This window comes from Suricata suricatta, chromosome 7 (assembly GCF_006229205.1).
Source record: "Suricata suricatta isolate VVHF042 chromosome 7, meerkat_22Aug2017_6uvM2_HiC, whole genome shotgun sequence".
Taxonomy (NCBI): Eukaryota; Metazoa; Chordata; class Mammalia; order Carnivora; family Herpestidae; genus Suricata; species Suricata suricatta.
This window is the reverse complement of record NC_043706.1, coordinates 31,465,686-31,487,541: the sequence shown is the minus strand read 5'-3', so window position 1 is coordinate 31,487,541 and position 21,856 is coordinate 31,465,686. Positions and strand designations below refer to the sequence as shown.

Here is a 21,856-nt window from a genome sequence, read left to right as displayed (position 1 = left end):
AGGCAGGAGGCAGCGCAATGGCTCACTCGGTCTGGATGAGGATGTCACTGTTCTTGGGGTCCAGCACACACTTGCAGATGAGCTCCTGGGTGACGGGAATGGCGATGTGGTTGGACACACACAGGTCTGAGAGGTAGTCCAGGAACCTGGGATGGTGACAGCAGGGATGGGGGGAGGGGGCTCAGAGGCTGGTCCCTGGTGGGGATGAAGCCCCCTCCTCCTTCCCCAGTGGCCAGACCAGCCCCCTGGAACAAGTCTGCTGCTTCTGCTCCTACCCCAAAGCTTGGGAGATGTGTACGATGGACTCCCAGCCGCCCGAGGAGACAGTCACAGGCATCACCCTCATCACCCTGGGGCAGGGGGAGGCTAGCTGGGATTCCAAGGAGTCAAGGTAAAGGAGGCACAAGGACAGCGGTGATAGTCAAAATATTTCAACAACTGGTTTGATACAGGCACCGACTTTGTCACCTGAGAAGGGTCCTGGGGCCCTCCTGCTATACCAGGCATCAACCCTCTTGTTGCTAGATGGACCCAAATTTGGGAGGGGCCCCAGGGAGGGGTACAGAGCCCAGGGCCTCAGAGAGGTGGCAATGTACCAATGGAGGCAATCGTTTTTCATGATATGCATCGAGCAGCATCAGCAGACTTTGTGCTGTGTGAGGACCGGGAAAGGGAAGGGCGGAGGGATGGTATGGGAGGCGGGCGAGTTCACCTGGGCTCCCGGTTCTTCCGCACGAGGCTGACGAAGGTCTCCACCTCGGTCTTGGTGATGTGCTTCTCCAGCAGCTTGCGGTTGTTGTGCAGGAGGGCAGTGATGGTGTCTTCCGCCAGAATGTCGTAGCCGATCTGGGACTGCATCATCCCAAACTGCTTGGCGATGTGCTCCTGGGGAACAGACGGGCTGTGTCGCTGGAAGCCCGGCTCTGCTGCTTCCCCTGCCCCAGCCCAGGAAACAGGGCCCCCCCCCGCAGGTGGGGGATCCCGACCCTGGCAAGCAAGGTGGCGGTCTGGGAGGGGAAACCGGCACTGGCAGAAGAGAAGGTGTACGTAATCTAGTTCTTCAGCCCCCAGCCTGTCTCCCTACCAGAGGGAGGTCTCACAGGGGAGGAAAGTATCTGGCAGGACCAGCTCCATAATCTGTGGGGCCCTGTGCAAGATGAGATAGCAGGACCCTTCTTGAAAATTTTAGAATTTCAAGATGGCAACAGGAGAGCATTCAAGCCAGCTCAGGGCCTTTCTCTGCACACTGTGAAGCTGGCCGCGCTGTCCAGTTCCCTGCGGTCTCCCTGGGGCCTAAAACAGTGCCTGGCATGCAGCGTGCATGCGCCTCAGAAGACAATGAACAAAAGCAGGACGAGCGAGCACGCAAGCCGGTGAGCAGGTGAGGGGGGCTGGCGGGCCCCGGGGCCACAAGGCTCTGGCAGGGTGAGCAGTGCACCTGGTTCTTGCGGTAATCCTCCTGGGAATGCCGCAGCACCCGGTAGCAGAGGCGGAACATGTGCTGGTAGGGGGCGTTCTTCTGGTCTGACAGCTCCTCCAGCCGCACCAGGGGGCCCTCACCCCCCTTGTCACGGAAAGGGGCCTTCAGAATGCCAAAGATCTGGAGGAGCAGAGAGAATGAGGAGGGATCCCCTATACCTGCCTGCACCCCTCATTATCCCAGAAACCCTGAGCCCCAAACTCACCCTGCCCCAAAGCCACACCAACGTGAACCCCAAGCTGATTCTAAGCTGGACTGAGATCCCCAACCCTCCCCCACCCATGGCCCCTCTTCCAGCCCCCACCCCCTTCTCCTGGCCGAGATCCCAACTCTGGCCTAGGCCCACCATCCCCACATGACTGATCCCAGCTCAGATCCTGGGCCAGGCTCAGCGTCTGGGGGAAGAGCTCAGGGCTGCTACAGCTCTGGGGTCTGAGGATAAGAGCAAAGGCAGGTCAGGCCGGTGTGGCCAGAGGTCTTCACCTCTGGTCTTGGTGAGGTGCTTCTCCAGGAGCTTGTGGTTATTGAGGAGGGCAGACACAGGCTGCCTCATCAAAAAAGTGTTAATGTAATTTTAAAATTAAAAAAAATTATGTTTTTATTTTATTTTTGAGAGAGCGTGAGCTGGCGGGGGAGGGGCAGAGAGAAGTAGACACAGAATCGGAAGCAGACTGACAGCTCAGAGCCTGACGCAGGGCTCGAACCCAGACTGTGAGATCATGACCTGAGCCAAAGTCAACCGACAGAGCCACCCAGGCACCCCTAAAAATTTTAAAAGGCAGGGACTAGGTGAGGCTGAAAAACTGTTCTAGAACAGAAACCAAAGAAATGTGACCATATGGAATGAGAACAACTTGGTTGGATCCTGCTTCAAAAAAAAACAAACAAAAAAACCTTTAAAAGGACATTTTGGGTAAAAAGAGGGAAACTTGATTCGGATTGGGCACAATGACGAAGTTTCTTAGGTGTGATGACAGTACTGTGCTTACCCCAGGAGGTGCACACTGAAAATCTCAGGGGTGAGCTGCGCCGTGTTTGGAAATGCATGGGTGGAGGGACAGATGTACAGATGTGCAGTTACATAAAACCAAACTGGCTAAATGGTAACACGGCCATTCCGGCGGTGGGTGTACTGAGTTCACCGCACTATTCTTTCATTACTTTCTCAATAGTTGAACATTTTCCCACTAAAAATTCAGATAAAATATTGTAAGTAATCCCCACACCCAACATGGGGCTTGAACCCACAACCCCAAGATCAAGAGTCACATGCTCCTGTCAGACACCCCAGAAAAAAAATTTTTTTACAGCACAAATTCTGGGGGCACCTGAATGGCTCAGTCGGTAGAGTATGGGAGTCTTTATCTCGGGGTCGTGAGGTCAAGCCCCGTGTTGGGCATGGAGTGTACTTAAAAAAAAAAAGCACAAGTTCTAGACCAGACATCCTGACTTCAAATCCTAGCCCTCCTGCTTCCTAGCTGCAAACTCTCGGCCAAGTTACCCTACCCTCTATGCCTCAGTCTCCTCACAGGTAACGTGGGCACCTCCCCCAGGTGAAGATCAACGGAGCCAGTGCATGCAGGGCACTGGTACGTGCTCAGCGCTCAACAAATACTCATTTTTTTAAAAAGGGCTGAAGAGAAGCTGCAGAGGCTGGAGGTCCACTGCAGATGGGAACGGCTCATGTCCTGGACACCGGGCCCTCCCCCAAGGCCGCTAAGGTCCCAGACAGGGCCCGCCCCATCCCCCACGCCTGGGCACAGGCACCTGTTTGAGGATGTTCTGCTCGCGCATCAGCTTCTGCCGTTCGCGGTTGGGCTTGGTGACCATGATGTCCAGCACATTCTGCCCATTGTTGGGCACATCGCTGACGAAGAACACCAGGTCCTCCAGCAGCTGGATGACAAACCTTCACGGAGGGACACCAGGGATGACAAGTGTGAGGCACCGACCCTGGGAAATACCCCTGGGACCCACCCGTCACTTGCTCTTCCTTCATGGCCAACCAGCCCTGCCTGAAACACTCCCTCATCCAGTCACCCGCCCGCCCCGCTGGCCAAAGCACAGAGCCCATCATCGGCCTTCAGCTTCTCTCCTCAGCTTCACAGCTCTCAAAATGGCTCAGACACACCCCTCGTCCCCACCCACCCTGGATTCCAAAGTGCCCCCAAGACAAAGAATGTCGGTACACTCCAGTCTGGAAAGGAACAACAGGGCCCAAGATAGGGTGTTTAGTGTCAAGGGCTCTGCATTTCCATCTGACCCTGTCACTTACTAGCTGTGTGACTGTGGACAAGTCTCTTAACCTCTCTGAGCCTCAACCCATGATCAGGGTTAGTTCTGGAAGTACATGAGCAGTGAGGCAAGAGCCCACCAGAGCCCCCTGGAACCAGTCCCCACCTCGGCCTCCCCCACCCCAGCCATGCCTGCCCGGCTTCTGCTTTGTGGCTCCTTTGTCCATGAAAAGCAGACCCTCGGAGGTCAAGGCCTCACAGAAGGCCTGGATGAACCCGCCCTGCGGCCCACCTGCGGTCATTCTGGCTGATGAAGCCCTCGTTGAGTTTCTCCACAGCGCTGGCCAGCATGGAGCTTGCATCATTGGCGAAGTCCAGGTCTCGGATCTCAGACACCGGAACCGACACGATGGCAAAGGCCTCCTTGTCCTCCTTGGTGGGGCAGGTGCCCAGCTGCAGGGACAGAGGTCAGCAGGGCCCCTGGGGACAAGCTAAGGTCCCAGCCCCGGCCCCCCGGCCCCAGGGAGCCTCGCACCATGAGCCGAATGGGCCGCTCCTCCTCAATGTCAATGGGCACATTGGTGCTCTGGATCCACGTGTTGGTACAGAGGTGCCGCAGCCGGACATAGGAGTTCCTAGAGGTGGGGCCGAGGGCAGGGATCAGGGATGGTCGCATCTCATCAGTCTGCTCTCCCCCTCTCTCCCCACGCCTCCGCATCTCCACCCCAAGGGACAGGGAAACTGCTCCCCTCTAGGAAAGGAGCCCACGCCAGAGAAGAGTGACCAGCCAACAGCCCCCAGACCCAGGTGCATGCGCCTCACCCGCACTCCCAAACTGGTTTGTTTCAAAACTTGAAACCAAGATTCATTTGGACAAATAGGACTACTTAGACAATTTATCCCGCTTAGTGTCAAGACGCGTATGTTTCATAGCGGAAACATTCTGGTCTCTGATTATGAAATGTAATTGCCTTTCTGAAATGAAAAGCAATCTGAATCTCAAAATGCACCTGGCCCCAAGAGTTTCAAGTAAGGGGGCCTATAGTGGCTCAATTACTTCTCCCACGAGTCCTGTTGATGGTAGACTTGATAATCGCACTTTACAGATTAAGAAATCAGGGCAAAGTGATGGAGGAAGCTGCCTGAGGTCAGAAAGCTAGTAAATGCTTAAGCCTGATGGACGCTGGGAAGTTTCTCAATGTTATGGCCCAGAATCTCAGGGTTGGGGGAAGAATTTACAGATCAGGGAGCCCCGACCCCACCCCGTGTGCCCTGGACAAGCTAAAGCAGCCTGTGCTCAAGTAGGCAGACCAACGGGGGCAGGTGGCTGATAAAGTTCACCGGAGAGAAGGCATTCGGATAAAGCAACTTGCATGAGGGAGCACGCGCATGCACAGAGCCCAGGGCCGGGCACACAGTAAGCATTCAGTCGATGGTGGTCCGCTGCCTACAGCTCTCAGAGCCTCATCCCCAGGACATGCAGGTCCTGAGGCTCTTTGGAGGACAGAGGAGTGTGGGATGCAGGGAGCCCAGGGGCAGGATGGGCCAGGATGGCACCTACTCACCGGGGCACAAAGGAGTCAGTTTTCTGCAAGGTGGTGGGGTCCAGCTCAAAGAGGGAGGCGATGTCGTTGCCGTGGGGCACAGCCACTAAGCGGTACTTGATTTTCTCCCCAGCATTCCGGCGACCTGCACGACCCTGAGTGCCCTGGGGTGAGGACCCCCACTCAGGCAGAGGCCCCTTCCTCTCAGGCGCCCTGAAACCACCTGGAGTTCCACCTGAGAGGCCTTCTCCCTCCAGCTCGCCTCCCAGGGTTTCACGGCCGCCCCCACCCCCCCACCCCGTGGTCCCTCTTCCCCAGGCCCCGGAGCCCTCCTTTAGTTCTCACCATTCCCGCCGCCTTGGAATCACAGGTATCACCCTTGTAGCTGGGGTTCTCCTGGACGGAGACACAAGATGGGGGCGGTTCTTGGACACTGAGCTATGCTCACATGATCCCCACCCCAAAACAGCCCCCACCCTCTCAGGGGCCCCCACCCCAGCACTAAAGCCTGTGTCACTCATGAAGAAGCCAGCAATGAGAGCCCCCAAGCCCTGCCCTTCATTCCCCTCCTCTTGGACCCGCAGATGAACACACACACACACACACACACACACACACACCAACGCCCCATATAACCAGCCTGCATATTCCGGACAGACATAAACATGCAATGTAAGTTATACAAGGGCTGGTGATCTGGCTCACTGTTGTATCCCCCGTGCCTAGACTAGCTCCTGGCACGTAGCAGAGGCACAGTAATACCCATTAGGCTGTTTTACATTCATGCACTTATTTGATAGTATTCGTTAAGTGCAAGAGTGCAGATAAACCAGGGGCCACTGTCACATGTGTCTGTGTGTGTGCCAGGAGCTAGTGCACACACACCCTGGGCTCCCAGGGTGCCCCCCTCCACCTCCCCACTCACCTCAGCAGCCAGGTAGTTGCCTGTGGCCAGGTGCTTGAAGCGGTACAGGCCGTTCCAGTGGCCGGCTCCCCCGCGGCAGGGGTCGTGGTGGACCACCTGAGGGGCACAGGGGTGAGGCAGGAAGGAGGGACTGGCCAGGGAGGGGTAGCTCAGACCCTCGGGAGGCCCGGAGAGCTCTGGGGGAGTGGCACCTTTCCCCAACACCCCGCCCCCACCCCGCCTCTACCCTCCAGGGGGTTAGGGAAAGAAGGGGTGAAGCCCAGGGCTGTAGAGGGCTGGGTCCTGGGTACAAAGCAGGCTCTGACCTCCACTTCCCAAAGGGCATTGGAGCTGGTGGCCGAGGTGGCGGACTGGCGCAGCGTGGTGCGCAGGAACACCTGCAGCTTGCCCTTGTACTCGTCGCACGTCAGGAACTTCTCCTGCTCCGCGTGAAACAGCCGCACCACGTCTCCCTGTCGGTGTGGGTCACGGGCTTAGGACGGATGAGGGCCTCCCGGGGGCCAGCCCCACTGCATCACATGCAGGCGCAGCGCCTCCCAGCGCCAGCAGGCAGAGGGTGAGATGCGTCCTGGGCCCCAGCAGCGGGTGGTCGTGCCAGGGGCTGGCCCTCAGCCAGGCGCCCTGCCCAGACCCCAAATCCAGGACCTCCAGATGACTGGGGCGGGCCATGCTCTTACCTAGAGTCTTCCCCAGTTTCCTATGTCAAACCCACCCTTGACCATCCCCTTCCTGGATTTATTTCTCTAGAAACCCCACCTGACTACTAAAGGCCAATCTCGAGTCACCCCCTCGATGAAGGCATAAGGGATATCACCTCTGGGGTCCTTCTAGGCCCACGGCTGCACCTCCCTAGGGTCCTTTCTCCCCGAACATGGGTAGTTTGTGCCCATTTTGCTCCCACAGGACTGAAGGGCTGGCTTATTCACCTCCGGAACTTTGGACACAGAGACCAAGTTTGGATCCTGGCTCTGCTTCACATGCTGTGTGACCTTGGATAAGTTCCTTAACATCTCTGAGCCTCAGTTTCCTCTTGTGTAAAATGGGGATGCTATGACCTCCTTGAAGAGATGGCGAGGATTTTCATTTGTGTGATGAAGTCACGCTGCTCACTTACCACGTGCCAGCCACAGTGTGAGCACTTCACGCTAACCTCTTCCTCATACTAACTCCCTGGGTACATACATCATTATCCCCACTCTACAAGTAGACACACTTAGGCACAGAGGAGGTAAGTGTCCTGCCAAGGGTCACAGAGCCTGTGACAAACAGGACGTGAATCTGTGCTGGAGTCCCAGAGTCCTCTTCTTTCGCCCACACTTCCTCCCGCAGCGAGCCTGCAAAGGGCACGCTCTCAGCGCATGGCCGCCACACTCATTACCCTCACTAAGGGCGTGACCCGGCTTCCCTACACTACGCTGGACAAAGTTCTCAGTTACCACCTGTGGAGTGAATGTGTGAGCGAGTGACTAGACACAGAGTATGTCGGTTCCTTGGGCAGAATCTTGTGACTTCTGTATCCACGAGGTACAGGGTCGGGAACAAAACGGGGTGGACTTTGCACACTCGAATCTCACTTCCAGGTTGCCTGGCATCTAACATCAAAGCCATGACAAGACACACTGAAACCCGTCCAGGCAGCGCCACAGGGTCTGGCCCAGAGGTGCTGCATTTTCTAAGTGCCACACAGATTTGGGGCTAGAATGTGTAATCAGGGAAGGCTGCTGGGAGGAGGTGGCACACAGGCTGAGGCTTGACTGATATGTGGATGATGCACAAGGAGAGACAAAAAGGCATTTGAACAGAGCATGGGTGGAATAGAAAGAGCCTGGGAGACAGGAGACAGAGGGCGATGGCAGAGACGGCCTGAGGGAGGCAGGAAAGTCTGATGGAGCAGCCCAGCCGGGAGCAGAGGGTCAAGAAACTGCAGGTTTCTATGCAGGGAAAGATGCAATGAACACAGGGCAGCCTCCTTAGGTGGCTGCTCTGGGGCGTGTCCCCTGTCCCTTTAACAGATATCACGGCCAGATGCCTGCCGAGTCTCCTTGCTGAGGAGCCCCACCCTCTTTGCTACTCCCAAATCTGCCCCTCCCATCTGCCCCTCCACATACAACCTACTCCCCAGTTGGCCGATTCCATCCCCTGAAGCCCCACTTGAACCTCTGGATGCCTGCTTTTCAGGGCTCCTCTAATAGTCTCCGGCCTTCCTTCCCCCTTGCTCTGGTCCCTCCCTAAGTCATTACCACAGATTTCCCAGCAGTGCTGTGCACCCTCCATGCCTGCCAACCCCTGTGTCCTGGCTCCCACGCCAGCCAGTCTGGAATCAGGGCACAGGCCCTGACTCAGCAGCCTCAGGCCCTTGCCCAAGAGGGCACAGGGCAAAGGGCAGGGCTCCTGGCTTGGATCCATGGAAGAGACGTGGGGGGGACAGAGTGCTCTCCGAGGTGAGGGAATGGGGACCACATCCACTGACACACCCTTAGCAAGAGAGAAGCCTGAGGCTCGACAGGACCCAGAAAGGATGGAGACGGAGGTTGTGATGCTAGAGACAAGAGAAGGGGTGGTCCCGTTGGTGGGGGATGGGGCACAGAGGGGAGGGCCTGACAGGGAGCAGGGCAGGGTAGGGGTAGGTGGGGGAAGGCAGAAAGGGGGGCCTTCAGGGAGGGCAGGCCGGCCAGCAGGCAGCAGCAGGCAGTGGGCTCCTAGTCCTTACCCCTTTCAACACCTCCTCCAGGTGGTCTCGGAACTGCATGAACAGGTTGATCTTCCAGCTGGTGTTGCAGTTCACAGAGTTGACCTGGGGGAGGGCAGAGAGAGCCCTGAGGCCAGACGGGCCACCAGCCAGTGGTGGGAAAGTGGGACACGGAAGCACCGTCGAGGGGGTGGGGGGAGGACCAGCCCAGCTCCCATTCTGATGAGGTGGTGTCTTCTCAAAGCCAGAGAGGAGGTGTCTTCTCAAAGCCAGGCCCCCCAGGCCCCAGCCCGGCTCCCCTGGGGCTGCCAGCCTGTGGGGTGGGGAGTGGGCAGACAGAGAGGGACAGGCAGAGGAGCAGAGAGACCCAGCTCGGCCCAGCTGGCCAGGTGGGACCGGAGGAAGAGACGGTGGTGGGGAGGGGCCCATCCACGCCCTCAAAGGTGTGCAGACACCCCTCCACCGCAGGCTGGTCCCACCACCCCACTTACCTCCTTGCAGCCAGCATTGTCACTGAGCTCATAATTGCTGGCATGCAGAGGCTGCCCAGCATTGACAGGATTCAGGATAACCTTGTCCCCCACAACCACCTATAGGAACAGATAGAACAGGGTCAAGGTGGGAAGGGCCAGGCCTCCAGGACCCTCTCTGACCTCAGTCTGTCCCTCTATGAAATGGGCATGACCTCATCCAGCCCCCACATCAAAGACTCTATAGAAGCCCCCCTGGGGCTGCAGCCCACACCTCCCACCAGGCCCCTCCAGCCTGGCCCCGTCCTTACATTGTCCCCGTTGCTCCGCAGCTTCCAGAAGGGCTGGATGAAGAGCCAGGAGCCCTCGTTGCCTGTTGCATCCAGGGTCACCCGCATGGCATTCTTCTCCAACAGGGCCGGCAGCCGCTTGTTCACTGTCAAGTACTTGTTGCTCTTCATGTGCAGGAGCTGGGGGCAGGCAGGGTGCAAGTGAGGTCACTGGGCCCCAGGGGGCCCGCCGATCGGGGAGGGGGACGCTGAGGGGCCCACTGGACCTTGGTCACAGCTGGACACACACACAGTGTCAGATACACAGACATAAACACAAATTAAGACAGGTGCAGTCACACACACACACACACACACACACACACACACTCAGGCACCCAGGGGAACACAAAAACAGCCAGCATTTCTAAATCCTTTCCACGTATTTATTCCTGTAACCTTGCAACAACTCGGGAAGATACTAGTATCATTGGCCTGATTTTGCAGATGGGGAAACAGAGGCACTGGGAAGTTGAGTAACTTGCCCGAGGTCACAGAGCCAAGGTTTGAACTCAGACCATACGGCTCGAGCATCTGTGCCAGTGAGCACTGTCCGGACACACACCCATGGGCACGGCTACTCAGGCCACACAGCAGCAGAGATGCAGTCACAGGGGCCCCCCCAGAGGGCATGTCATCTGGCACCCCTCTCCCCAGCCCCAGCCCAGCCTCTTCGGGTGGGGGGGGCGGGATGCAGGTGGGCCTCACCTGGATGACACTGCCGTACTTCACGACGTCCCCGTGCACCTTCTTATTCTCCGTGTCATTCTGCTTCTGCTCCATCTGGGCCGCATGCTGTGGAGACACACAAAGAGGTAAAGGCAGGCTCAGAAGCCTGCTCCTGGAGGGCCACCTGCGTGCACGCGCTCGCACACACACCCCTCCCTGAGGGCCACACCCCCTGTCCACACATGCGTGTGCACATACACAGCTCCTGGAGGGCCACCTGCGTGGGGACACACACACACACACACACACACACACACACACACACACAGCTCCTGGCACTATACCCAGAATGACCCCCCAGAGGCCATGTGGCCCATTCCCTCCACAGGTGATGAGGACTGAGACTCAGTGCAGAGGGGCAGCCTGAGGTCAGACAGCATGCAGCCCAGGGCACCAGACCCCGATCCCCGGCCCCTCCCCCACCTCCTCTGGAGGACGCATGCCAGCAGGCCCTTGAACTCCCTATGCCATCTGACACTGCCAGCAGATGACCCAAGCTGTGCCTCATTACCGCCAACTCAGCAGACTCCCTCCATCACGGGACCCCTGCCCCAGCCCAAAAACCTGACAGCCGAGACTGGCCCTACTCCCTCCTCCTCTTCCTCCTCCTCATCCCCGTCACCGCCACCGCACTCCTGTGGGCCCCTCCCTCCCAAAACTGTGTGTGCTCCCTGCCACTGCCTTCACTGGTGGGCCACAGCCAACTCTGACAGATCCAACTCGAGGGCCCTTGAGAGTTTGGTTGGCTTCCCGTTAAGGACGCTTTTTTAGCCGCTTCTGTCCCATTATACTGGAAGCTGCTTAAGGATAGGCACCGTCTCCTCCATCAGATTGGGGGTTCCTGGAGACAGGACTCTGTCTCCTCCATCAGACTGGCACTCCCTGAAAGCACTGGCCCCTGTGCCCCTTTATTCACTCAGTCCCATCAGCCAGGCCTGGGGCAGGGGTGGCTGTTAGGGGAACTTGGCGGGTACCACGTGACTTCCCCCACACCTACAGTGACTGCATGACCGTGTGTGTGTGTGTGTGTGTGTGTGTGTGTGTGTGTGTGTGTGTACATGTAAATGCCCCACAGCCAGGCCAGATCCCCAGTTCAGCCTCAGCCTGTGTCAGCAGCGAGGAAGCCTGTGACAGCCCCCAGCCCGGGAAAAAAGATGGGCTATTAGTAACAGAGCTCAGGCAGCCCGCCCTCAGCCCCCTCTTTCCAGCCCAGTTCATAGCTATGGGGTGAAGCCCACCCTTCCCCCATTTTATACCCGCCTCCTCAGGGCAGGGGACCCAGGGAAGCAAAGTCTACGTGACAGGGGCTGGGGCACCAGACCTGAGGTCTCAGAAACACGTGCTGACCACGGCCAAAGCCTCGTGCTCTCTTAATGGGGACTGGGCTTGGGGCCCTGAGGTCTGTCCAAAGGGGACTGTCTAGGATCTCAACTGAGCCACGGTCCCCCAGAGGCCCATGAGCAAGCACCGGGCCCCTGCACTGTGCACTGTCCATGTGTCCCCAGGATGAGAGCACGGACTGCCCAGTGCCATCTAAAGGCCCCAGGATCTAACTCTATAAAATGAGGAAGGAGGTTAAGACTGGTCCTCAAATCAGGCTCCCTGGGCACTGCCACCAGGAGCTACTGGCAACTCCATGCACAGCTGTACAGGCTGCTCACTGCACCATGGTGTCCAGCTGAAGGGCAGGGTGGAAGCTGAAATCCAGTCCTCATTTCACTCACCTAGCCCCGTGCCCGGGGCATCAGGGCTATCCAGCCTGGAGGAAGGAGCACCTTCTTCTAAATGGCACAAAGGGTCATATAGATAAGCGGACCACCGGAAAGGTACTCTACTTCCTCTCTCACACCATACATAGCAACGTCTTGCATCCTGGGGTCTCGCACTCAGCCACGGGGCCCCTTTTGGCTCAGACGAGCAGCGGCCCCCGTGTGTGCACCCACCTTCCTGAAGCGCATACACAGGTGCACACCTGTGCGCATACACACCTGCAACTTCTGGAGCAGCACCACGTCAGCGATCTTCTCCTTGTCCTGCTTTGTCTGTTTGGCCTTCCAGTACTGCTTCTGGGCCGAGTAGCGGTTCATGGGACACACCTTGAAGAGGCAGTCTGCGGCAGGGCAGGCGAAGGGAGGGAGATCCATTTATGGGGGGCTCAGCCTACAGCCCCGCCTCTACATTCCACCTCCACTCTCCCCCCGCTCCCGCCCCACTGGGATGGAGAGGTAATGGTTAGAAGACCCCAGAAGGACTCGGAACAGGCATAAGAGCAGGATCCCAGGTGGGAGGCAGACACGTGCCCTCTTCCCCACGGGAGATTTATCAGAGGCTCTCGGGCCCCCACCCTATGCTCTCTCTGTGCCAGCTTTTGTAGTCCTCAGTGGCTGACAGTTCATACCTGCATCCTCCTCTGGCCCACTGCCATCTTGCCCACAGATGCCTGGGAAGTTGCACCATCACTACCCTTCCACCCCACCCCCCCGCCGGTGCAGCAGCTGGTACAGGCACAGAATAATGTGGCCTCTGGAGGCGACTGTCCACAGTGCTGGTCACTCCCCAGCTCCCTGTGCCATCAGCCTGATGCTTTTATTTGGCCTGGAACCACATCCTTGCTTGGCTCTTCCCCTGCCCTGAATGAGTGGGGCTCCCCCAGTCTGTCTCCTTGAGCCCCTTGTAGGTTCTGCTTCCAGGGAACTTGACCTAAGACTAGCCCAACCAGACTTCCAGAAACAGGTTCACTAATTACTATTTTTCTTTTGGAAAGCAGACAAAACACCTATGATTTTCATAAGCCCCAACTCCAGAAAGGGTGTCAGATTGTTCTACCTATCAAAAGGAACCATGAGTTGAAAAATCCCATTCTAAAGTGTGGTGGGAGGGGATCGGGGACTCTGGGTCATGGTGACGTGCTGGCACAGGCAGTTGGGCCCGTCTGACCGCAGCACAGGCTGTGCTAGGAGGCAGGCAGCAAGTTCCCCGTCACAGGAGGGAATCACACCCTGGACAAGGAAGGGGCTGGGCTCACGGCCTCTAAGGCCCCTCTCACGCCACAGTGCTGGGCCTCCACCACCGCACAGGACTCAGTCGCAAGGATCCCAGACCCTCCTTCAGACCCTCTCAGCTGCCCTCCAAAGGAAGGCTGGGTGCCTGCTCTGGTCAAAGCCGGCCATCCAGCTCCCCAGCAACTGAACGCAAAACTGGATTTTCTATCTAGCCCACAAGCAGACAGAGGCCCCCTGGTGCCATCGGGAAGAGAGACCGAGTGAGTCAAAGACAGAGGGAAAGAAAAAAATAGCAATCTTATGAGTAGATAGAGCTGCCCTGCCTAGCCCACCTTGGCATCAGCAGCATAAGTGGGCATCACTTCTAGAAACAAGCACTCAGTTTGTTGGAGAGAGTATGTCTTTACAAGGATCTGCTTAGCCCTCAAGAAGAAGCTCATTGTCACCTCCTCCCAGAAGCCCTGTTGGAGCTCCCAGGGCTCTCCAGGTCCCCCAGTTACCACAGCGATCTCACTGCCGTGTTAGAGGCCTCTGGATCCCAAGAGAAGTCCGAGAAGTGGAGCATACCAGGAATTGTTCGGGAAAGGGGGCAGGGGGTCCCCTGACAGAGGACAGGGGTCGGACACCTGCACATTAAGACTGTCGGCGTGACTCCTGCCACACACGCGCAGGGGGACGGCTGCAGGCAGTGCTCGGGGCCCAGAGTGGCACACAGAAACCCAAAGAACTTGTTGCATCATTTGTAGCAAACACTGAATTTTTCAGGAATGCGACTCGGAAATAAACTGAGGGAATTTGTGTTGTTCTTTGTGTTGCTCAAACTTGACCAGGAGGGTTTTTTTGCTGTTTCAGAGAATGTGTCGCACTAGCGGCGGTGTCAGATGTCTGCACTTGCAGCTGCCCTATTCATGATTCACAGGCCAGCTCTAATGCTTCCTTCGGTCTTCTAGTTGTGCCCAACATCGACTTCTAAAATATCTATTACTTTATTATAAGCTGCTTTCCTTCTACGTCTCTTTTTTGTCAGGCTTAGGGCATTATACTGGCCTCGTCCCCTCCCCCCAGCTCCAGGCTCTCTCAGATTGGGGACCTGGACCCCTCCCATTTTATGTTACATAAATACAGACATGTGTAGATTGTGTTATTTTTGAATTTCACTTAATAATATTAAAGGGGGGTCTGGATCTGACAGGCTCATCTGCAGGTGGGCAGGGCCACGTGTCCTGCCCCAGGTCCCCAGCCCCTAGCCTAGGGCTCGATGAATGTCTGCCGGATGAACACAGGAATCTAGAATTGATTCCCTCACGTGGATGAGGTGGGGCCTGAGTTTATAGCCCAGAAGGGAGGAAAGGGGTGGGGCGCTGGAAGTGGAGGGAAGAGCAAGAGAGCAGCGGAGGGGGCCGTGAAGTGACAGCAGGCAGTCACACTAGGGGTCTGGCGAGCTGAGACAGGAGGGGGCCGGCCAGGGCCTGGAGTCTAAGTGAGCCTGAAGCCCACAGGCCTTGGCGGTCATGAGCTCCTTAGTCTCCCCACCTCAAGGAGGGGTGAGGAGAAGGAAAGAGAGATGTTGGCCTGGGTCGCCCTACAGCAGAGGGGCTCACGCCTTTCTGAACTGACTCGCCTAGGAAACACATTCTCGATCACCGTTTCATGAAACCACATGTGGACTTCTGTCCCTGGTAATGGGGGCAGGCTCTGACAGGGCAGGACTGAGAACTGTGGTTATAATCTCTTTGGGACCAACCCAACCAGAAAACAACTAAAAGCAACTGGGTTTTTCAAATAGATATGATTTTAAGACTTCTTAAAGAACAGACAAACCAGTGAAGAATTACTGGGCCTGAACAGAAGATCAAAGGGAAATTCGAGAGATACAGAAACCCCCAAGCTACTTTTGCCCTGAGGATATTTGCTGATTCCAGAAAACAGGGGCTTGTATTTGGACGGCTCCATCAGGTGACGGGACAGAAATCCAAGCCCAGGCCCACGGAAGGTGGGAGTCTAAGAGGCAACCCTCTACTCAGTGAGCTGAAACCCCCAAAGGGCTACACCGCAGGTGAAGGCTAAACTTGAGGCAGAAGAGTTCCTTCCAGCAACTAGAGCACTGTTGGAATCCCCTAGATGGTACAAGGAACCCCAAATTCGAGCCCGCTCAGGCGGTCTTGGGCGGGTGGAGCCCCAGCAGTCTGGTAACAGGATATGCACACCCTCTCTGCAGGAAGGTAACTTCCTCCTGGTACACAACCACTCCTACCAAATCTTTCAATTCTTTTCTAAGTGTTTATTTGTTTTTAAGAGAGAGAGAGAAACAGAGCGCACAGCGGGGAGGGGCGGAGAGAGAGGGAGACATAGAATCCAAAGCAGGTTCCAGGCTGTGAGCTGTCAGCACAGAGCCCAACAGGGGGCTCAAAACTGAGCCGAAGTCGGACTCTCACCCGACTGAGCCACCCAGGCACTCCGTACCAAATTTTTCAAATGCAATATCCAGTGTACAGTGAAAAATAACCAGCAACTCTTGGGAACTAGATGTCATGAGAGAGAACCAACCCACAAAACAGACAGTAGAAGCAAACGTGAAGAGACTTCAAGCACAGACATCTGCTTAACAGATACACCTACTCTGCCTAAATCTGCAAAAGCCTGGGATCCCTGCAGAGAAGAGGAGATTCTACAAAGTAACATCATAGGCTGAAAAAGAACCAAATAGCATCTCTAGAAATAAAAAAGCTTCAATAACCACACTTAAAACTCACTGAAGTATTTAACAGGTAACAGGAGCACAGCCAGGGCTGAAGGAAGAATTAATGAAACATTAACAACCCTTACTATGGTGCCGCATTCGAATTCGAGTCTATCCAATTCTTTAAAGGATGGTTGAGTCCCATTAAAGGGACAGAGCCCATGGCTGAATGAAGCACACGGCCCCCCGAGGCATCCCAGGAGTGGGAGGAAGCCAGAAGTGATCCCTCCCTGCTCCCAACTCTTCATCTCGGTCTTGGAAACTGACTACCTACAACTTGTCGAATGCGTCTTTTTCTCTCATGTAGATCGTCCCTTGGAGCCCTGTCTGTACCACATGTCAGAAGATGCTTAGTGAAGGAATAAATGACTCGAGTCCTCTAAAATACCTGTGGCCCACGTCTCTGCACATCTCCATGCTCTTACGGTGCTGTGCTTTTCTGCCCAGAGGCAGCCCTGTCAGCACGCCAGAAGGGGCCAAACCACAGGGCAGAAGGGCAGCGAGGAGGGAGGGTGGGAGGGGAGCCAGGAGACCGGGCTCACACGGGAGCAGCAGCATGAAAGGCCAAGAGAGGAGTCTGGGTCTGAGGAGGTTTCCAACAGTGAGCACCGCGTGTGCTGGGGGACATGCGCTCGTGGCGGAGGGGGCACACTGCCGATGAGGCTGCAGACCAGAAGATGTTGGCTTAGTAAACAAAGTCAAGTGACCTTCCCCGAAACTAAGGTGCGGAACATTCCAGAAACCACTGCTACTGGGAGAGTTTTAAAAAATAAAAGGCCTTTGGGGCCCTTGGGTGGCTCAGTCAGTGAAGCGTCTGACTCTTGGTTTGGGCTCAGGGCATGATCTGGTGGTCTGTGAGTTCGAGCCCTGCATCAGGCTCTGCACTGGCAGCGTGGAGCCTGCTTGGGATTCTCTCTCCCTCTCTCTGCCCCTCCCCTGCTCGTGCTCTGTCTCTCTCTGTCTCTCTCTCTCAAAATAAATAAGCACTAAAAAAATTTTTTTAAATACAAACCCCCAGGTCCCCCATAGATTCAGCAGGCTGGGGCGAGGCCTGGGGGATATGCTTTGGTAAAGGCACCCCCAACCCCAAATGGTCCTGCTGCTCCCACCAGGTTGAAAAGCACCAGTGCAGACGACTCGAGATGAGAACAGAGCACAGGGGATAAAGTTCCACAGTCACAATACCGTCTGAGCCCTGTGTAAAATATGTAAACATCTGCTTTTAATCATTGTCAACATTTAGACTCGACCTGCCGAACAAAACACGGAAGACTCCACTGTGTGCACAGACGAGAAGGCAAGGTTATTCAGTCTTTGTGTAAAACTGAAAGTGAGTCTGGCGGCGGAGGGAGGGGGTGGGGGAGCAGCACTGGGGTTGCTGGTGGCCGAGAAATGAAGGCAGAACATGATCATCAGGTTTATGAAGGTGACAGTGGAGAATCGTGATGGGCAGAGGAAGTGGAGAAGTGACCCAGGGGAGCTAAATTCTCCTGGAATAAGCAAAACATTGAAAACCTGGGAGGGACAGGAGAAACAATGAATCGTTCAAAGGGACTGCCTTCTATGTGGCTGAGGAGGCGTGACACGGTGACATGGGGGGGCTGCTGGCAGACTCAATCAGAAGCCCAACTGTCCCTGGCCCCAGCGAGCCCGGGTTTGTACAAAATGACAAGGGACAGGGGACTTCGCTGCAGCACTGGCTGGAGCGCTGGAGATCAGGAACTGCCTAAGTGCCTATCGGAGGGGACTGGTTAAATACATTCTGACAGAGCCACACAATGGAATGCTCTGCAGGCGTAAGAGCAAGACGTCAGAACTCCTGGAGCGCTACACGCCGCACGTGCATAGACCTTGAGACCAGGTTAAGAGAAGAGAAAGAAGCCCGTCACAGAAGGACAAATAGTGGGTGATTCCACTCGTGTGGGTACTTCAAATAGTCAAATTCGGAGAGATAGAAAGTAGCATGGGTGGGGGGGTGATTATTTAACAGGGTTAGACTTTCAGTTTTCTAGGAAGAAAAAAGTTCTGTGGCTGGAAGGTTGCGGTGGCTGTAAAATAGTGAGAGTGTGCTCGACGCCATTTAACTGTACGCTTACAAATGGCTGAAGATGGGAAACTTTATGATATGGATCTTTGCCACAATTTAAAAATGAATATATTTTTTAATGTTAAGAACTATGTAAGTTGTAAAAACACTATTTTCACACAGTTGCCCAGGATACAAAACAAAAATGTGTTGGTTCTGTGTGCATGTTTGTTTTGAGAGTGTGCGTGTGTACACACGCATGCATGAGCACACACGTGAGTGGGAGACGGGCAGAGAGAGAGAGAGAGAGAGAGAGAGAAAATCTTCAGCAAGCTCTACACCTAGCTTGGAGCCCAACATAGAGCTCAATCCCACAGCCCTGGGATCATGACCTGAGCTAAAATCAACATTCAGACACTCAGCCAACTGAGTCACCCAGGAACCCAAAAAATGAATTTTTAAGTGAAAGAAAAAACAGAAGACATTTCAAGATTTCTATATAGTAATACGAAAAGGTCTCCAATAGGATCCAGAGTAAGATTTATAAAGTAAAAACAATCAGAAAACAGAATGGTACACATAGAATATGCCTTTATGTAAGAAAAGGGAGGAAAGCTGAGTAGCGAAGAGGTGTGTATTTGCATAAAGGAACCCAGGAGGACGGCCAGGAGCTCAGGAAAGGGTCCCTGCAGGGGCCACCGTAGAGGAGGGAGCAGGGGAAGAAGGCGGGGAGGGGGGAGGGGCAGACCCTCTATGCCTGTTTGTACAATGTTTTGATGTTTTCATATATGAATAAATTTCCCAGTCTGTTCTTCTATACGGGTGCCCCTGGAAAGGAGGACAGAAGGGGATGAGGGTGAGGTGGGGGCACCATTGCTTTCATCTTGCACCTAGAGCCTGTATTTGCATTACTTTTATATAAAATGGGGGGAAAACAAAATAAGCACAAAATTTTAAGTGGCCAATAAACATATGAAGAGATGCTCCCTCTCACTGGCAGTCAGAGGAACGCAAATTAAAACCGCAGTGAGATGCCATTTCACACCCAGCAGGCTGGAAGAAATTTAAGTGGGACAGAACCAAGTGTGGCGAGAAGGGGGGTGGCAGCAGGGGGGACGCACCCGCTGTCTGGTGGGGTTGAGCACAGACAGCCCTGCAGGAAGGCTCAGAAGAGCTTCCTTGCCCCGGGTCTCTCCCACCTCAAGACACACCCAAGACTCCTGCACTCAGTGAGCTGGGCGTGCTCACTGCAGCCTGGCCGGCAGCTGCCCAAGGACGGAAATGAGCTAAATGTCCATCACCAGGATAAGTGCATTGCAGTTTATTCACCCCATGGAATATTACGCAGCAATTAACCAGATGAACTCAAGCCAAATGTGTCAACATGGAGAAACCTCAAAACCAGGCTGAATAAAAAATGTGCAGAAAGAGTTTTATACACGGAGTCATACAAAATGGGAAATAGTACCCTGTATCGTTTATGAATACAGCCCTATGTATTAGTAGGGAAAGTATAAAAATCGGCTCCTGGGGTGCCTGGGTAGCTAAGTCAGTTAAGCAGCCGACTTCAGCTCAGGTCACGATCTCTCGGTTTGTGAGTCTGAGCCCCGCATCGGGCTCTGTGCTAACAGCTAGCTCAGAGCCTGGAGCCTGTTTCAGATTCTGTATCTCCCTCTCTCTCTCACCCTGCCCTGCTTGCGCTATCTCTCTCCGTCTCTCAAAAATAAATAAAAAACATTTTTAAAAATGTTTGTAAAAAAAGAACAATAGCCTGGGCTTGGAAGGTGGGACAGGTAGAGCAGAGGAACAGGAGTGGGGAAGATGGGGGGCACCAGCCATACAGGGATGGGGAGGCCACTTCATCAGCCTCCACCCCGGCACAGGCAACTCACCAGCCTGGGTGGGTAAGTGCATAAGTGGCCACTACATACATTCCTGGGGTTGCCACAGCTGGGGACGTGGGCTCTGAGTTTCCTCAGAGGCAAGAGCTCCCCAAGTCCTGTACTGGGTCTCCTCATGCCCCCAAGTGCAAATGGAGATAAAGAAAGGGCTCAAGGGAGGGAACGTGCCCAGGCCCTGGGCCCAGTCAGCAGTGTGAGACTCAGAGAAGCCATAACCCCAAGACTCCTACAGCAAAACAGAGGTCAGAGAGGGTGGGCTGGCATGGGGGGACCTCCACACTGGGGCATCAGCAGCCTGGGCCTCCCAGGGCCCTGCGGAGTCTGAAAAGAATTCCCAGAACGTGTTAGGACTTGGAATGGCCTCAGAAGATAGCTAGAGCTGACACCACAAACAAGAAGCCAATCGGGCTGGTGGAGGCAGGCTGGGAGCCTCGCTGGGCTTTGTCAGCCCAGCCCCGGGGCCTCCAGGGTCAGCATGTGAGCTCCACCAAGCTGCTGGGGGAGAGAGGGAGAAACCAGAGTTCCCAGCAATGGCTGGGCCCACCCAGGATGCTGTGACGGCACTTGTGGGGCCCGAGGACACGGCCATCTCTGATGACATCTAACCAACATCTAACAGCCTGCCATGGCCCCCACGCCCTTGCTGGGGACCCCCTTCCAGTGCCTTACAGGGTGTTTACAGGAGACACGTGGAACCATGAGAACCAGGACTCCCAGGTTTGAGGCCAAGCTCTGCTTTCCTCCTCTCTGGGCATTAGTCTCAAAACTGAAGAAGTGGGGGGCCATGTCTCTTGTCCAAGTTGTCACACTCAGATGTCCCTGCCAGCTACAGACTGCACAGAGACTTGGTTCTGTCCCAGAAGGTCGGCTCTTCTCAGGTTCAAATGGGGCCACAGGGAGTTCAGAGGGGCCTCTGCCTGCCTTATCAAGCCACCCTAGGCCAGGACCTGGGGCAGAGGGAGCTTGGGAGCAGCTGGAGGCTGAGCCCCTTCATCCCACTCTCTGAGCTGGCTGGGAGGCACAGCGAGGCCACAAGGACCACGGGACCACCCGCAGATCTCGGCCCCCAGTGGGGCCCCACTCACAGGCTTCGGGAAGACAGAGAGGAAGAGAAAGCGGGGCAGGGGGGGGGGCGCCTGGGTGGCTCAGTTGGTTAAGCCTCCGGCTTCAGCTCAAGTCATGATCTCATAGTCTGTGGGTTCAAGCCCCGTGTCGAGCTCTGTGCTGACAGCTAGCTCAGAGTTTGGAGTCTGCTTCAGATTCTGTATTTCCCTCTCTCTCTGACCCTCCCCTGCTCACACTGTCTCTCTCTGTCTCTAAAAAATGAATTAAAAAATTCAAGGAAAAATTAAAAAAAAAAGAGAGAGAAAGGAGGGAATGGGAAGGAGCAATGGCAGAGGAGGATGAGAGGTCAAAAGAACATTTTTTCTGCTAAGTGGTTTTTTTTGTTGTCAAAAACTGGCCCCAGACTGTCCACTGGAACTCTGGAGCGAATCTTCCTCCCTGTTACCAACGGTCACACCACAAAGCTGACTGCATACACCGTGACCCATGCACACACCTTCCCTTTTCTGCCCCAGTCTCCTCTCTGCCCTGGCCCAGCCCACTCCGGGGACCCTCACCCTCACTAACTTCTTTCCAATAATTTACCTAAACCCCCAGCTAAAGTAGAAATCTTCCCCTCCATCAGCAGCTTCAAAGCTCTACTTCTGGGCTCCAGGAGAGGCCCAGGCTCCATCACTACCCACTCTCAACCTTCAGAACCCAGGGGCAGGCATGGTCAGAGC

General features: G+C 55.3%; 1 protein-coding gene across 4 annotated transcripts in view; it reads right to left on the bottom strand.

Moving 5' to 3' along the window:
• Positions 1–21,856, bottom strand: part of ITPR3 (inositol 1,4,5-trisphosphate receptor type 3) — a 65,056-nt gene that overhangs the window by 26,780 nt on the left and 16,420 nt on the right. For 3 of the 4 annotated variants that reach the window (XR_003910491.1, XM_029943703.1, XM_029943705.1), the window contains exons 3-17: positions 12,389–12,510; positions 10,380–10,466; positions 9,654–9,812; positions 9,364–9,462; positions 8,894–8,977; positions 6,489–6,635; positions 6,184–6,279; positions 5,604–5,654; positions 5,280–5,422; positions 4,250–4,349; positions 4,007–4,167; positions 3,248–3,389; positions 1,439–1,600; positions 713–885; positions 27–146 (exon numbers count right to left, since the gene is read on the bottom strand). Coding sequence is in view for 3 of the 4 variants with exons in the window: in XM_029943703.1 (XP_029799563.1) it covers positions 27–146; positions 713–885; positions 1,439–1,600; positions 3,248–3,389; positions 4,007–4,167; positions 4,250–4,349; positions 5,280–5,422; positions 5,604–5,654; positions 6,184–6,279; positions 6,489–6,635; positions 8,894–8,977; positions 9,364–9,462; positions 9,654–9,812; positions 10,380–10,466; positions 12,389–12,510 (1,846 nt within the window). In the remaining variant the exon portion in view is untranslated. The remainder of the gene's footprint in view (positions 1–26; positions 147–712; positions 886–1,438; positions 1,601–3,247; positions 3,390–4,006; positions 4,168–4,249; positions 4,350–5,279; positions 5,423–5,603; positions 5,655–6,183; positions 6,280–6,488; positions 6,636–8,893; positions 8,978–9,363; positions 9,463–9,653; positions 9,813–10,379; positions 10,467–12,388; positions 12,511–21,856) is intronic. The other variant, XM_029943704.1, reaches the window with a different exon arrangement.